The sequence below is a fragment of the Hirsutella rhossiliensis genome, assembly GCF_020360975.1.
Source record: "Hirsutella rhossiliensis strain HR02 chromosome Unknown scaffold00001, whole genome shotgun sequence".
NCBI lineage: Eukaryota > Fungi > Ascomycota > Sordariomycetes > Hypocreales > Ophiocordycipitaceae > Hirsutella > Hirsutella rhossiliensis.
The window spans coordinates 8,062,677-8,079,117 of NW_025408667.1; the positions used below are offsets into that span (position 1 = coordinate 8,062,677).

The 16,441-nt window shown below is 40.4% G+C and overlaps 2 protein-coding genes across 2 annotated transcripts; both read right to left on the minus strand.

Moving 5' to 3' along the window:
- Nucleotides 1–9,327: 9,327 nt before the first annotated feature.
- Nucleotides 9,328–9,975, minus strand: HRG_01122 (h-type lectin domain-containing protein; the record flags this gene model as incomplete). Its single annotated transcript, XM_044859593.1, has 1 exon — nt 9,328–9,975. The coding sequence occupies one exon, from the start codon at nt 9,973–9,975 to the stop codon at nt 9,328–9,330; it is 648 nt and encodes a 215-aa protein (XP_044725993.1).
- Nucleotides 9,976–13,694: 3,719 nt separating this feature from the next.
- Nucleotides 13,695–14,192, minus strand: HRG_01123 (tyrosinase; the record flags this gene model as incomplete). The annotated part of the gene is made up of 2 exons (XM_044859594.1): nt 13,695–14,001; nt 14,044–14,192. 2 exons carry the CDS (start codon nt 14,190–14,192, stop codon nt 13,695–13,697), a joined length of 456 nt encoding a protein of 151 aa, XP_044725994.1.
- Between the last annotated feature and the right edge of the window lie 2,249 nt (nt 14,193–16,441).

A 16,441-nucleotide genomic window follows, 5' to 3' on the forward strand; every position in this document is an offset into this window, starting at 1 on the left:
GATCACTTCCACCTCAGCCGTCCCAGACGACTTACCTTCCGCATCTTGCAAGGGCTCTTGCGCGGGCATCGCGACGACAATTTTGTCTTGTGTAAGGTTAACCGGCTGGTGCTGTCACTTGTGGCTTGGCAGCCTTGTTAGCCTTGTTACCGGACGAGCTAGATTGAGGGCTGCTAGCAAGCTTATCGTTATTCTTAGAGAATGGCGTGCGGCGTATAGCTCGTCAATACGCTTATAGCATGCGTGTGCTAACTCGTATGAATTGCCGTGTTATTAAGGGTATTGTAAGCCTCATTGAGTGACTATAGCAGTATCTTTCTCGGTGTTAAGTACTGTTGAGGAGAGTGGGCATAAGAGGCCATAGTCATGCCTAGTGGACCTAATAGTTATATATAAGGAAGCCTGCCTAACTAATATAACTCCCTAGCCTAAGGATATTATATAAGCTTAACTTAGGTATAGGAATATCTTAATGCCCTCTTTTAGCTAGCTATATATAGTTACTATACCTATATAAGCCCCTCCCTTATCCTAATAGATAGACTAAGATATATATTACTAAATTTACCTTTCTATGCCCCTATTTCTTCTACTATACTCTTAAGCCCCTACTTAAGAGTTATAAGCCCGGCCTATACGGCTAGATTATCTTTTGCCTACCGATATTACCTCTAAAGCTATTTATAAGCTATTAACGCCGTTATAACGCTCAAATTATAGTATTAAGGCAAGGAACCTAGCTATACTAAGGGGCACTATTATAAATATATGAAATACGAATTATATATCCCTTAAAGAAGGATATTACTTATAAAGCTAGAACCTTTATTTTTCCTAAGATAATATTAAAGGAAGTAAGAGGGGATAATTATATTATAAGACTAAGGGAAAGCCTCGATTAGACCTTATAGATTAAGGGGATTAAATTATAGGCCTAGACTTATAATATTTTAGTATATACTAACCTAAATAATATAAAGGAGCTTAAATAGCCTTAATAGCTAGACTAAGAGTAATTTATTATTAATCTTAAAGGGAGACCTTCTTAATAAGAAGATAAAGCTAAGGCTATATTCCTTATAAAGCGAATAAGCTATAACAAACGATACTAGGATATTAAGGACTCCTTTTATAACCTTAAGAAAAGGTTCTAGCTATAATTTAATAGCTATAAGGTCTAGTAAAAAGCTTTAATTATACTTAAAGAATTAATTAAGAGAATAATTAGTAAAGAGCTTTAAGGGGCAACCTTAATATATAATAGCCTAAGAGAGAAAATTAAGGAATTAAAGAAGTAAGCCCTACCTTTAAGGGTAAAGGAGAAAAGGCTAATTTATAAGAAATATACGACCTTTATTAATAAAAGAGGTATATAAGACTAGAAAGCTTAGTTAGAATAGCTCGACTAAATTATTATAGATTTACGAGACCTTAAGGTTAATATACTTAACAATATAAGAATTAAATAGGATTTTCTTATAATAGTAGATAAGTAGGACCTATATTAGCCTATAATAATAAGGGCTCTTAACTTTTATAATAAAAGATATAGTAAAGATTAACTTCCTTTAAGGAACCTAACCGCTAACTTTAAATAAGAATATACTTATAGTAAGAAGTTATAACTAGCTATAAAAAAGGAAGCGCTAATTAAATCTCTAGGAAAATAAATACCTAAGCTAAATATATTAGCTATAAGTAGTACGTTAATAGCTTAATAAGCTAGTAAGAAAATTACTACTTATTATAAGTAATATATAATAAGAAGTCCTTATTAAGCTAGAAATATAGTAATTTAGCTAAATAGAATATCGAAAAACAGCTAAAGAACTATTTAGATAAGAAAGTAAAATACTTAGCCTAGACCCTTAATTTATACCTTAAAGGAAGAGAACTAATAGATACTATTATTAGTAATAATTCTTATAAAGAGAGATATAAGAAGTATATAAAAATATACGAAGGTAAAATTAAAGTAAGGGGTCGGATAGGTAGGGCAGAGATATATAATTCTTACGGGGGCAGTAATTACGGTAAGGGAGTAATTATTATATTGCCTTTATTTTCCTTCTTTCCTCTATCTAACGCCCCTCTTTATACCTATCTAGCATCTTAATTAATAAAGAAGATCCTACTTAAAGAAGCTACTAATATCCTTCTAACTACCGAGCTTTTTACCGGTTTTTCCCCTCCTTTCTAGCTATTACTAATATATCCGTCTTATCTCTTGCTACCTCTATAGGAAGCTATCGCTACTTCTACTTCCCCTCTTACCCCTACCCTCTTCTCTATACCTCCTTTTTACTCCTTCTTTAAACCCTATTTTTTAGCTTCCTAGGTCCCTTATACTAAGGGATATCTTCGAGAACTATAAAATTAAGCTATACTTCGCGATAATAATAAGTAAGGAGAGACTATTAATATAGTTACTTTATTTAAGGTAAATATAGCTACTAAGGGAACGCTATTACTTACTAATAAATAAATCTATAACTTAGGGGCTAATATTAACCTCTTTAATAACCTAGGATAGTTCTAAGAAGGAACTTTTAAGTAAGTATTACGGGACACCCTATAGTCGATAATCTAGGTACCTATAACGATATCTGCTTCCCTTAAGGAAGTTACCCTTAACTCCCTAAGGCTCCCCGCGAAAGAAGGAACCTAGAAGCTACTAAGTAAACTCTAGGAAATTACCTAGAAATCCTAGAAATAATAACTAAGCGGATTATATAGATATTTTATAGAGATTTCCCCTAGGGATATATTATATAAGGAATATACTATAATTTCCTAAGTAATAATAGCTCCTTAAGGACTATACTAAGATTTCCCTAAGAAGTTACTATAAAAATATAGCGGGGAAATTATAGAGAAATACCTATACTAACTTAGGGAAAATACTAGGAAATACCGCTAATACGCTATACTACTATTATATAATTATAAGGTTAAGATATTACTAAGTTAAAGCCCTAAGTAAGGTCTTACGCTCGCTATAGTATATATAAAGGATAGAGAACCTATTAGATCCTAGGCGAGTAAAGAAAAATATAAATAGTTATTACTACTCTTACTTTAACTTATAAGACCGGTAGCTAGTCTATATTTAACGCGTATAATACTATATAGTAGCTAGTTTATATAATACGTTTAATTATATATAGTAGCTAGTCCGTTTAATTACTTATTAAACCTATACTAGATTTAAGTAAACGGCTAGGTTAAAGTACTAGCCTTATACTAAGAGACTAGTATATAATAGTAAGGTTTTAATAATAAAGTCTAGGTTAAAACTAAGCCTTTATAGTATAAGGAATAAGAATAGTAGTTATCCTTATAATTAATAGTAAGAAGATAACTTTACTAGATACTTACTTTATCTTAGAAATACTAATAAGTATCTTCTTAGCTAGGCTAGGGATAATAGTAAGGATATTCTAAAACTAGCTCTTAGGATACCTTTATTTAGAACCTATAAAGGATATTTATATTAAACTAACTAACTTTAAAGGCTAATTTATAATAAGAATACTCTTATAATATAAGAAGTAGGTATTTATAGTTATATAAGCGCTTAAGCCGCTAACTAAGGGGGTAGGTAACCTATAATATCGCCGCCTTAAGTATCTTAGTCTAAAATTACTAAAGAAGCTATTAAAAGCCTACTTAGGTACTAAGCTTTAAGGCCCTATAATATATAGCTATTAAATATATATAATAAGGAAAGCTAAGAAGGAAGTCTTAAGAGAAATACTATTCTTAAAGCCTAAAGGTCTAAGGGTATAAGTTAGCTTTAACCTTTATCCTAGCCCTATAATAGTATATAATAAGGAAAAGAACTTCGCTTTATTTACTTATATAGATATATCTATAAGGTTTTATTACTTAATAGAAAGAAAAATAAGTGTTAAGGATATCTTTAATAACTTTATAGCGTTACTTAAGACTTAGTATAAAGTTAAGATAACTATATTAGTTATTAATAGGGAAAAGGCTCTTTTAATAATAGAATAAATAGATTATATAACTAATAAAAGGATATAAGTTATATAGTTAGCCCTTTTAATACTTATATAAAATAGTTATTATAAGGAACGGTGTTCCTACTATAAATAAAGCAGCTATAATATACTCTCCCGATTATATAAGCTAATAAGTAGTATATTAATTATAGATAAAATCTCATCCTATAGAGTAAGAATCGCTCGTTATTTTGCATGTTATTATGCATTAAACGGGTTGCCGGTTATCGTACAATCGGGAATCGAAGGAATAGAGCTAGCTTAGAATGCTAGCTAAGACCTCTTAAGAACACCGGCACGACTAACCTCCTTTAAACACGAATATTAGTGAAACCAAGACACTTCTAGATTCACTCGAGGTATCATAGAATTCCCTAGTCTCAGGGCTATACGGCAGCCTAAATCTGGTCCCGAAAGGTTCTTCCGTTTAGCTACAATTGTCTATATAAGACAGCATGTCCGCTAGTAGATAGATCGAGAATCATTAACTTTAACACCTCTTCCATACACTAATACACTACTAATAAATTCCGTTGAAAATCCTACCTTATACTCCTTCTTCCCCTCTATTACGTAGTCTTACGTAATTCCTTGATTTCCTAAAATTCCGCTTTTGCTTATATACCTTAAGAATTAGTTACGCTAAGAGGTCTAAAAGGGACTTATTTCTATTTATTAGGTTCTAATAGTATTAATAAAAGCTAATAGTCTTACGAAGCCCCTACTAAAGTAAAAGCTAGCTATCTTTTTATAGTAAATTAAGCTAGAAAACGTTTAAGAAAAGCTATTATTAAAAGCCCGCCTTAAGAGTTTACGAGAGGAGCTAATAGTATATAAGAAGAAGGAGATATTTATAGCTAAAGTAAAGAACTAGGACTTATCTTAAAGGAGGGCCCCTAGCTTAATTAGGACTTATTCTTCTTAAAGGCCCCCTTTTTAAGGACCTATCTTTAAAGAAGCCCCCCTTTCTTATAGGACTTAATTTCCTCCTTAGGCCCCTTTTCCTAAAGTCGGTCTAAAAGAGCCTAGGGCTAAAACCCGGATTTCTTAAGTAAGGGATAAGTATAAACTAAGACCTCCTCTATACCCTTACTAGCCTAATTATTTAACTTTACCCTTAAGGGGCAGGCTATAGCTAAGGGGGTATATCGCGAAGCGTAGCTTAATTTATAGTTCTTAGAGATATCCCTTAGTATAAGGGACCTAGGAAGCTAAAAAACCGGTTTTAAAAAAGGAGCTAAAAGGAGGTATAGAAAGGAGGGTAGGGGTATAAGGGGAAGTAAAAGTAGCGATAGCTTCCTATAAAGGTAGCGAGAGATAAGATAGATATACTAGCAACGGCTAGAAAGGAAAGGAAAAACTAGTAAAAAGCTTAGTAATTAAAAGGATATTAATAGCTTCTTTAAGTAGGATCTTCTTTATTAATTAAGATACTAAACTAGTATAAAGAGGGGCGTTAAATAAAGGAAAGAAGGATAATTAAGATAATATAATAATTACTCCCTTATTATAATTACTGCCCCTATAAGAATTAAATATCTCTGCCTTACCTATCTAACCTCTTACTTTTAAATTAGACCCCTTACTTTTAATTTTACCTTTATATATTTTATATATACTTCTTATATCTCTCTATATAAGAACTATAGCGAACTTAATAATCGCTAGACTCTAATAATATAAATACTACTATATTTACTAAGATTAAGGGATTTTAATAGCATAGTTAATATAAGGGCTTTTGCCCTATATAGGCCTAAACTAAGGTCTAGGCTAAGTCTATATATAAGCGGCCTCCGCGCCTATATAGGCTAGGCCTATACTTCTCTTCTTTTTCCCCCTTATAGATTATTAACCTTCTTTTAACGGACCGCACCTAAGCCTACGCCTCTACTAACTCCGTAATAGTATAATCTACCCTTTATTTTACCCTCTCTATATCCCCGTATATAGAATAGCTATTTTTAGCTGCCTTTAAAGCTAAGGTTTAATTACTTAGTCTAGTTAAACCGCCCGCGCCGGTATATACGCACGCGAAATATCCGTACTCCTATAGTCGCAAAATTAAGGCGAACGTAATACTTAATTCGCCCGGGCAATCGAGAGCCTCTTATAATAGTAGGGCTCCGCACGACTAAGAGCGGTACTACCGCACCTTAGTAAGTTCGACGGCTCCTCTATAGAGCTCGAGCCGTGGCTACTTTATATAGAAGCGAAGCTCTATACCGATAGCGCCGTAATAAGGGATATCCGCGCCTAATTCGACTATCTTTACGCGAGCCTATCCCTACGCCTATAAAGGTATCTCTTACCGTTTACGCGTACTAGCATAAATAGACTAGCCGACCTCCTTATAAAGCTCCGCACTAATTACGGCGAACCTAACGTAGCTAAGTCGGTAGGCTAGGAGCTTATAACGCTCTATTAAAAGCGGAGTAAAGCTATTTCGGCCTACCTTATATAGTTCGAAGAGGTGCTTTATCGAGTAAACGTATATAGCTAGCCCGACGCGGTAAAGTGCAATTACCTTATTACGAGCTTAAATTCGGATTAGCGTACCCGTTTAAGCGAAAGGTCTATACTACTAGATACGTATACTAATCTCGTCCGCCTTCTTCGCGAGCTTAGTAGTAATAAGTTTCTTTTTTTATCTTCTTCTATAGTATAAGAAGAGGATAACGCTAGTAATGCTATAGATATCTCTATCTTTGCCTTAAGGACCGAGGATAGAAAGAGGTAGCGATAGGAGGGTCGCTATATAGGCTACGGTAGCAAATCCTACTAGTTTTTAAAGTGCCCGCGCCGGGAGGCGCGGGTAAACGCACTCTAAGTAGTAGAGGGGCGCACGCGCTAGGACGGAAAGGAGGTTAGGTTCGACGACAGCGACGAGTGATCTTAGTAACGCCTCTATAGGCTTCGTTAGCGTCCCCTCGCGTGCGGTAGCAGCTACTATATAGACGGGACGTATGCCCGCAGCGACCGAAAGGGCGGCTAAGATATAGGATGGCCGCTAATATAATATAACTATAGCGAAAGGGAGTGCCCAAGCTCGCTTAGGAGGGTATTGTGCGTTGTTTGCTAACGTTTTTTCCGCGACTAGGCGTACGTAGTCCGCGCGAGGGTTCCGTCCCCCTAGGCGCGGTATCGGGTATTATTTAGAGGCGCGCCTCTTTAAAAGCCGGGTAGGGGTATAATATACGGGCTTTTGCCCTATATAGGCCTAGACTAGGGTCTAGGCTAAGTCTATATATAAGCGGCCTCCGCGCCTATATAGGCTAGGCCTATACTTCTCTTCCTTTTCCCCCTCGTAGATTATTGACCTTCTTTTAACGGACCGCACCTAAGCCTACGCCTCTGCCTACTCTATAATAGTTAGATCTTAATTTAGTTAAGAAACTATAAAGATTTAAGGGGTAAAGGTTACCTTTATTTACTACTAAGAAGTAAGGTAATTACTAGACTACCTCCTAATTAATATAATACTATAGCGCTTAAACTTATAGTAATTACGATAGCTTTACTAAATTAAGACTAATTAATATAAGGAATATATTACTAAAAAGCCTACCTTTAAGATTACTTTTATTTTAAAGGATAACGTTGCTAGTAAAAGTACTATAGTACCTAGGCTACTTAAAGAGATGCCCCGCTATACCCCTCCTTATAAGGAAGGTTATAAATATAACTTATAACTACTAGTTAAATAGTAAGAGTAGGTTATATAACCCTATTAATCGTAAGTTCGACTCCCCTTAGGGCGGAAGAGTAGGTTATATAACTACGCCCTAAGAGGAGCGCGGGTAATAAACTTAGGGACCTAAGGAGATAGGATATAAGGGGCTTCTCCCTATATCCTCTCCCCTAGGTCCTAGCTTTTATCTTTTATATACTATTCTTTTTACCTAGCCCTATAATAGCTATATCCCTTATAAGAGGGGTTAATAATAATAGCCTTTAACTACTAAGTTAAGCGGTAAGAGTAAGGTATATAACCCTAACTAATTAATATTTAAACCCTCCTTTAGTAAGAGGGGTAACTAGTACTACGAACTTAAAGGATATATAGTATTAGTTACTAAACTATATTACCTTTTACTATATTTACCTTCCCTTTTTATAGGATATAATTAAGAGCCTCCTTTTATTAAAAGACGCGGTTATTAGATATATATTATTTATAGCGTACCTATTAAAGCGGGCGTTCTACTTTTGCCTATATAGCGTAATAGTCTTCGTAATACCTTTATTTTAGGATAACCTCCTTAAATACATAATAAAGTAGCCGAGTTTAATATTAGAATAGCCTTATATTTATTAAACTAAATACTCCTCTATTTATTACCCTATTATTTAAAAGCTAAGGTAGTAAGGGGGTATATTAAGGAGAGTAGGTATAAGAGGCTATAGTTATCCCTAGTAGACCTAATAGTTATATATAAGGAATCCTACCTAACTAATATAACTCCCCTAGCCTAAGGATATTATATAGGCCTAACTTAGGTATAGGAATATCTTAATGCCCTCTTTTAGCTAGCTATATATAGTTATAATACCTATATAAGCCCCTCCCTTATCTTAATAGATAGACTAAGATATATATTACTAAATTTACCTTTCTATGCCCCTATTTCTTCTACTATACTCTTAAGCCCCTGCTTAAGAGTACTGTACTAAATTCAAATTATCTCAGCGAAAGTGTTAATCTGCCGGCCCTCGCACGCGATGCGAAGCTTTCATGCAACTAACTAAGAAATTCCACGACTAGCACGAATAGTTAATCATAGAGGTATAAGATTCCTGGCACTTTATTGCGGCGCAAATAAACAACCCGTAACACTTCTGAAAATTTGTCAGCCGCTGCAACGTTTTTGGCATAGGCCACCAGCGGAGACGTCAGACTATTTAACAGCCTATACGCCGTTAATCCTAACTGACTAGAGCTGATCAGCCTATAACTTTGTCAGTTTTATCTGACAGATAGCATTCACAATATATATAAAGGCAAGCAGGTCACTTATGGCTTTACCGAGGCTCTTGCCATTGAGCCAATCCGCCCCAATCCTCCAGTGTCCACTAGTTAACATTCAGTGGATTATAGCCTGCCCACCGAACTTGAGCAGCCAGTAGATTGAATGGAGTGGCTTTTAACCCTGCAAGACATCAATTGTAGTTTGCATAATCCGACGTAGTCTGTAGTGGGAAAATATGTCTTAAAAGGCCAAAGTGAATACTAAAGTGTGTGATCATTATATTAATTCTGAGTGAAAACCTCTAGTGTCAAACCCTCACGTCATAGAGACCATCAAGATCCCATGGCCAACCATGCCACGGTGGCCGAATAATACTGTGTATCCCACCAGGTGTCCGCGTGCGCCGTAAATCCTTCTGTATCGACTTCCGTCGCATAGACCTTTGCTCGGAGGTTATATCCGTTGGACACGTCTAATTCGGAAAGACTTACAAATACCGTTGGGATCGATTTGTACTTCTTCGAAAAGGTGATGCGCGTAGAAGTATTTGCTGGCTGAGGGACTACACCCTTGACAGCATCCCAGTTGTTCCACATTCCAGTCTCGAACTTAACCTCGTAGCGCGGCTCATTCACCAGCTGCTGAAGTTTCCTCTCTAAGGCTTCGATTCGGGCGCCTGACTTCCTTTCCAACTCTGAGATTCGTTTGCCTAACTTCTTATCCGAGCTCTTGACTTGGCCGGCTAACTTGCCAATAGCTCTGGTGCATGCCGCAGGGCATTTATCCCGCCCATGTCCATGTTGATCCGGCCTTGGCACAGAATCAGACGGGGTAGGGTTGGGCGGGTTGTCATAGTCCTCAGATTCGCTACGTGCTTTCTTGACGCTGTACACGCCGCCAGATTTGTATGCCCCATTGTTGGCCACGCTGGCGAGCCCGTTCCCAGCTAGGAAGATCGCAGCGACAAGTCCGAGCTTCATATTTATGACTGTAGCAAAGTGTCACAGTATATTTAAATCTTAAGGAGTATAGTGGGTAAAAGTCCTTGATTCGGTATCTAGCAAGGGATGTGGTATATGAATAACTATATATAGAGGGCTTAAAGTCCTTTTGTACGCGAATTTGAGTAAGTTATATACTGCCCTATAGGCCTCTTTAAGATTAACTACCTCTTGACTAGTCGAACCGTAATCGCCATAGCGGCTTAACCTAATCATTAGTGCAATTTTTCCGCGAATAGCATGACAGTCTAAGATAACTATGTCTAGCGATATTATAGTCTTAGACGCTAAAGGTTCCCCATATCTATATACGCAGCAGGCTTAGCAAGGGGCAAGAGACCTCTAACTTAGAATCAAACACGCTTTCTACCCTTTCTTTAAACGTACGAGTAATATATTTAGAAACCTTATCTTTACACTTATACAAGATAGCATTTCCATGCAACGCAGCATAGCAACTCGATAGAGCGAAAGATATATATTTGCCGGTCTAGGGGAGATATAACGGCTGGTAAGCCTGCGACCGATCTTGTCTTTTTAAGTCTTATCTTAAGAGTTTTAGCGTTCCTTGAAACTCAAAGCTAGACAGGACGGAGTAGTTAGACCGGAGTCTAGACCAAGGATCCATCGTCCAGTAGTCTGGTACATGTTTCTCGGACTTAACTAAGGGATCTTGCGAAATCTAGAGGGCCACTATAGTAAGTTCGTAGGATTCCTTATTGACGAGACCTGACCCTCACAGCAATAGCGAACTAATCACAATGTCTGTGACATTCAGTCCATCAATTCCACGCGAAGAATGGGACCTACGCGCCGTTAGGGCCTATTAATAGGGCCGATTTAAAAAGCATCTAGGAGGCTGGAATCGACCCTTTAATAAGATAGAGCATACGGATTAACGACGGAATACCGCGAGATTTTATACTACGGCAAGGCTGCGAGACTTCTATTTTAGTGCGATTGTTAGTAGATAACAGTGCCAAGACAGCAAGGCGCTCTTACCGGTTAATATCTCTATAAATAGCATTCTTTGCTCTTTTAGCGCATTCGGAGGGATAGACATTCCTATATTAATAATATCTAATTGTTCGGACTACTTTATAAGACGGGTGCACTCGCTATAGTCTCTCCGCTCTTTTTGCTGGTTAGGCAGAGCCGTCTACTCGTTAGTTAAGTCCCTGCACATAGAAATGGGCACCCCCCTGTTTTGGGCACCCCAAAAAAATCACGACCATTTTCAACACCATTAATTCAATCCCTTCTCACTGCCCACCACCGTGCACTACGATACAATCGTCACCTATTTCTGAAACCTCAGCTTCGGTTTCATCAGATTCTTCATTCTCAGCTGCGTTCACCTCCTCCTGCGCCCGTCGTATTGCCTCAATATTGGCGAACCTCGAATTCGGGCTCGTGACCACCCTCTTCCTTTTTCGGCTTGACGGCCGCCAATTGTGTTTCCAGTGCCTGAATCTGCAATTGAGCTTTTGCTAAAGGCCATCCTTCTCGTCAAACCCTTTTGTGATCTTCCTGAACAGCAATCTCTTCGTGGGCACGTCGTCGTCTAGCTGGTTGAATTGAACTACCTGAACCTTCAGATCTTGCGAGCGCCTCGGGGTCGACCACGCAATCTGGGATGTGTCTGATTGCCAGTCACTGGTGGGTAAGTGGCTATTGAATGCATTGGCCACATTTTTCGCGTTCTTTTGCGTCTGTTGCTGTTCTCCAGCAGAAGAGGGCTCAAAAGTGGCTTCGCCATCGACACCGGCCACAAACCCGTCGCTTTCCAGCCACCCTTGATGTTTGACACAGTGAGCGCTTGCTCGCGTGCTTTCTGGTAGCAGGAAAGAAAGTTTTGCTTGCCGACTGGGCTTGAATCGGTCAGGAGGCTGAAATCCGACCTGTTTGCGGTAGTAGTGCTTAAGAGCGGAGAGACAGACAAATCGAGCGGTTGCAGCACATGAGAGGTATGGGGAGGTAAGAAAAGAAGGTGAATCTGATGCTGGTAGCATAGATACATGAAGTCAACCGTCTCGTGACTTCCGTGGCCGTCAATACTAGCAGTCTTCGCTCCGAAGGGTCGGGTGGCTGGGTTCTTGGAATGAACACCTTTTCGAGCCACTCCACCGCAGTTTGGTCCGAAGTCCAGCCGTTCTTTGTCGCAGTGAATTGCCAGTCACTAAAAGTACTGAGATCTTCTGGGAACCACTGTTGCTGGACCGATTTGCCCTTGAAAATGACGGGTGGAGGGAGGAAGGTGCCGGCAGCGGACACGCACTCGATGAACGACGTCAGACCCGATAACTAGGCGTTTTCTTTTGTACAGATCGTTTTCAGCACTGCCAACGACCAGGCCATTCTCCCCAAGTCCTTCCATGATGCCTGCTTCATCCATGTTGTACCTGTTCTCCGGCTTAATAGCCAGAATCTCGGGAAGGAAGAAATTGTTGAACCAAGGCCGAATTACCTCGGTAGAAGCGCCGTTGACACGCGCAGAGTCTCTGTGATGGCACTTCTGGGTCCGAACTGCAGGATTTCGTCTTAAAAATGCTTGCATCCAGTGTTTTCCGAGCGGTGTGTGTCTCCTTTGACGGCGAGCATGCGCTGCGCGAACTGCCTGATCTGCGAGTGAGTGGGAGGAAGGCCCAAGGCGTCCTGAATGAGAATCCATTCGGTAAGTTGCTTTTCCTGTGTCTGAAAGCCTCTGAAGAGCAGAAAATGCATCCTTTCTGCATTCGTGACCATGCATGCGATTGTAAAGAGTTGCCCTCAGGACGCCCCAATCGCGAGCAGCCTTCTTGGCGGATCCGCCATTGGCGATTGCCTCAAGGGCGCTGTGAATGTCAGACTCTGTATATTTCATCAGTAGTGGCTTGAAGACACATGCGTCAATTTTTTAGCAGATTGGATGCGTTTCCGCGGTGAAATTTGCTGTTGAAGTTGACGCAGCCGTTTAGGTTGGGCACCCATCTTGGGTGCCCAAAACAGGGGGGTGCCCATTTCTATGTGCAGGGACTTAGGGCTAAAAGATAGGATAGAAATAGTAGTAATAGCTAGAAAAGAGGGGGTAAATCTTAAATTTCTATTAGGTACTAATATCTTAGCTTAAAAGGGTCTTCTTTGTTAATGTAGAATTAATAAGGATATAAAGAGAGATATTAAAAAGAGGAAGGGGAGGGAATTAAAATATATAATAAATTAACTTACTATATTACTATCATCGCGAAGCGTGGCCTAATTTGATAGTTCTCGGAGACATCTCTTAGTAAGAGGGATTTAGGAAGCTAAAAATAACCGGTATAGAAGAAAGAAGAATAAGCTAAAAGGAGGTATAGAAAAGAGGGTTAGAGAGAGAAAGTAAAAGTAACGATAGCTTCGTATAAATATACCTTAATCTTGACTTATCTGATATCTTTTACCTACTTTAATTTTGCATGTATACCTGGTAGTCTGATGTCTAAGCCGTTATACTGTGAAAGAAAACTTGTATGATACGCATTCTATGCCCCTTGAGTGTATCGTCACTTGCCACCATCGTATGCTAGTGCGACCGACCTTATATGAAACTGAATTCCCCCCATGCTCCGCATGGCACATTTTCACGCTCTATTTCTCCCCGCATCTAGCTTGACCCGTCTAGTGCGCGCATCGCGACTCGGAGACCGCCTTTGCGTTTGCGTGGATCGAACCCACCCTGACTAGGCGTATATATAGCAATAGTCGTTTCCAATAGCTGTCATTGCGTCTGACACAGGCATGTCATTTCCAGCCGCAATATCCAGGTGCATTATCATTGACAGGGTAGCGTCCTCCGAAGGAGGCATGTTATTGATCGTGACGGTCCCGTCTAGTGCGAATTCCCGGGATGCATAATCCTGACCTTGCCAGACGGCCCACAGGCGATCAATCTGACTGTGGATGAGGTAGAATAGAGGATCATTCGGTGATGTGTACAGATCTTGCTCATCCCCTCCAACATAGCCATGCGAGGCCGGGTGGGCCACCCTTTCAAGCAGAGGATGGAAATCGTGAACAGAAGAAGCAGACCATAGATCGGCTATGGTCGTATATGTCAGATTGGCAGTGCTGAATGATTGGTGAAAGTCCCGTTTCAAACATCGGGGGTTGTATTGGTTTCCGTACGTGTTGTTGGCCAGGTTGCTCGATGTCGTGACTGGTCCGAGGGTGACAGTCATGTCGCTGAATGCGCCGTCTTGAATGCACCCCCCACCGGTTCCGGCTGGCAGTGGAACACTAAAGTTGTAGTTGTCGGGCAGTCCAACAACACGCGCGGTTGCATCTTCATGCGGTATGGGTTTTCCGTTTGTTCCAAACGACGTAGGTCCTGGTTGAAATACTGGAGATCGGTCTTGATTGGCCGAGTGTCGTTCCCACGGCCAGTAAGGCAGAGACCCTCGATAGCCGCATTCGTTCCTCAGTGTCTGCTCGTAAGACCAGATGAATTGCCGATGCCACGGGAGAGTCAGGCCGGATCCGTGAACGAAATTCGTCTGCGTGACATGAGACCAAACAAAATCATCGTGCCAGTTGCGCGCCCCCGGAACAACCTCAAGGCTTGAGCGCGCAGGTTTCTTGGCAATCAAGCAGTGAACGGCATCGATGTAACTTTTCCTGTCTTCCAGTGATAGATCATCCCAAGCTCTGCGTATAGATACTGTTCCTAACGTGCAGGAAGATGTCGAATTGCGCAGACGAAGCTTCGTATTGTCACCGTAGATCTGTTGCGCCTCGGCAACGACGGCCTGGGGGTAAGAGACGCCGGCAGCAAAAGGATATGCGGTTGATAGTGTAGTCGCGTAATGAATGAGGAGCAGCTTTGAAAGCATCTCGACGCTTAGTCTGAGAAACCGTTGAGCGACGTGTGATGCTGAGACTTTAAGCGAGACGCTGATGTCACCCTCTGAATCTCACTTTCCTAAGAGATCTACTCACACTGATCATTAGAATTTTAATTGAAGCAGACTTGGAAGTTGAGATGAACTTACCAGAATGGCGTGGTGAGGAGCAAGTACTAGCCTTGAGTGCGTGTACACGCAGTGGACAGGTTCTATTTACTTTGAGGTGCGTTACTTAGAAAATAGCCGTATGAGTTGCGAATTCGTTCTCGCCAGAAACTGGGAAATCTTCGATCGAGAGCTCGTGTTTATAGGAGATGTTTAGTTCCGAATTTTGCATCCATCTTCCGCTATTGGACCAAGCGTCGGTGTTTTCCCCCTCTCACTCTGTGTTAGCTGCTCGGTGCTGCCGCGAAACAACGTCCCACAAAGGAATCCAACGTCCCCAATCGCACGGAACTTGCCATCTTACGTTGTGCGAGAGAATAGTATGCTTCAGCCGTGAGTGGTGTCGGCAATATGCAGCCACACGTATAAAACTCGAGTTCACGTCCAATCGGGTAAGGCCGTGGGAGACGGGAGTTAATGTTTTCGTTGAGCGGACGCAAGAGAGTTGACCTAGCTTAAGACTTAGTTCTCTCGGCGCTCACTACTGCACAGACTTTAAGCCAATAGACTTTATGATTACCTAGGTAATTTGATGAAGTTGATGACATCGCAGCGAGTGGGCAACTTTCACCAGAGCAGCTGCTCATTACGTTCTCATCCCATACAGTCAAACCACATGAAATGCCAGCCTGATATCGGCAACATCGCCGTCCGCCCTATGGTGTTTGTACTTGGACCAGACCGGGTGTGCCGAGGGCAGGGTTTCTGCAAAGACGAAGCTTAACCTGATGAAACTCTTGTCGGTAACGTCCTCCTCAACCGAAGGCGACGGAGGAAAGTCAGCACTAGCCTCATGCCCACCTTTTTAGCGCTTCTATAGGCTGCAGGGCATAATTCGAATCAGCTCTACGGATACTCCGTATGCAGCGAAGCAGGTGCTAGTCTAAAAGAAATGTGACGGCCATCTCCCCGGTGGCGATAACGAGAGCTAAAGCAATCTCATCAGCTTACTGAACAATACGCCGATTGGTAGGGGGCATACAGAGAGCCGGAAAACGCGCCTCTTTCTGAATGCCCTCTGATAGGGAGCATGGGGGAAAGGCTTGAAAGTGTGAGAGGATGAGGTCTACTTTAGCCTGCCGCCGACGAAATCAGGCCCACTGCAGCTCAGTAGTAGGTGATCTTGCTACGGATTTAAATGCTGCTAACCTAATCTCCTACTATTGCAATAGTTACTAGGTTAAGGCTCTATAAAATGGTACCTATTGCCTAGAAGGACGTAGCTAGAAAAGCCTAAAATACTAAGTATAAAGTCTCTCTTAAGTAGAGGCTTAAGAGTATAGTAGAAGAAATAAGGGCATAGAAAGGTAAATTTAGTAATATATATCTTAGTCTATTTATTAAGATAAGAGAGGGGCTTATATAAGTATAGTAACTATATATAGCTAGCTAAAAGAGGGCATTAAGATATTCCTATAGCT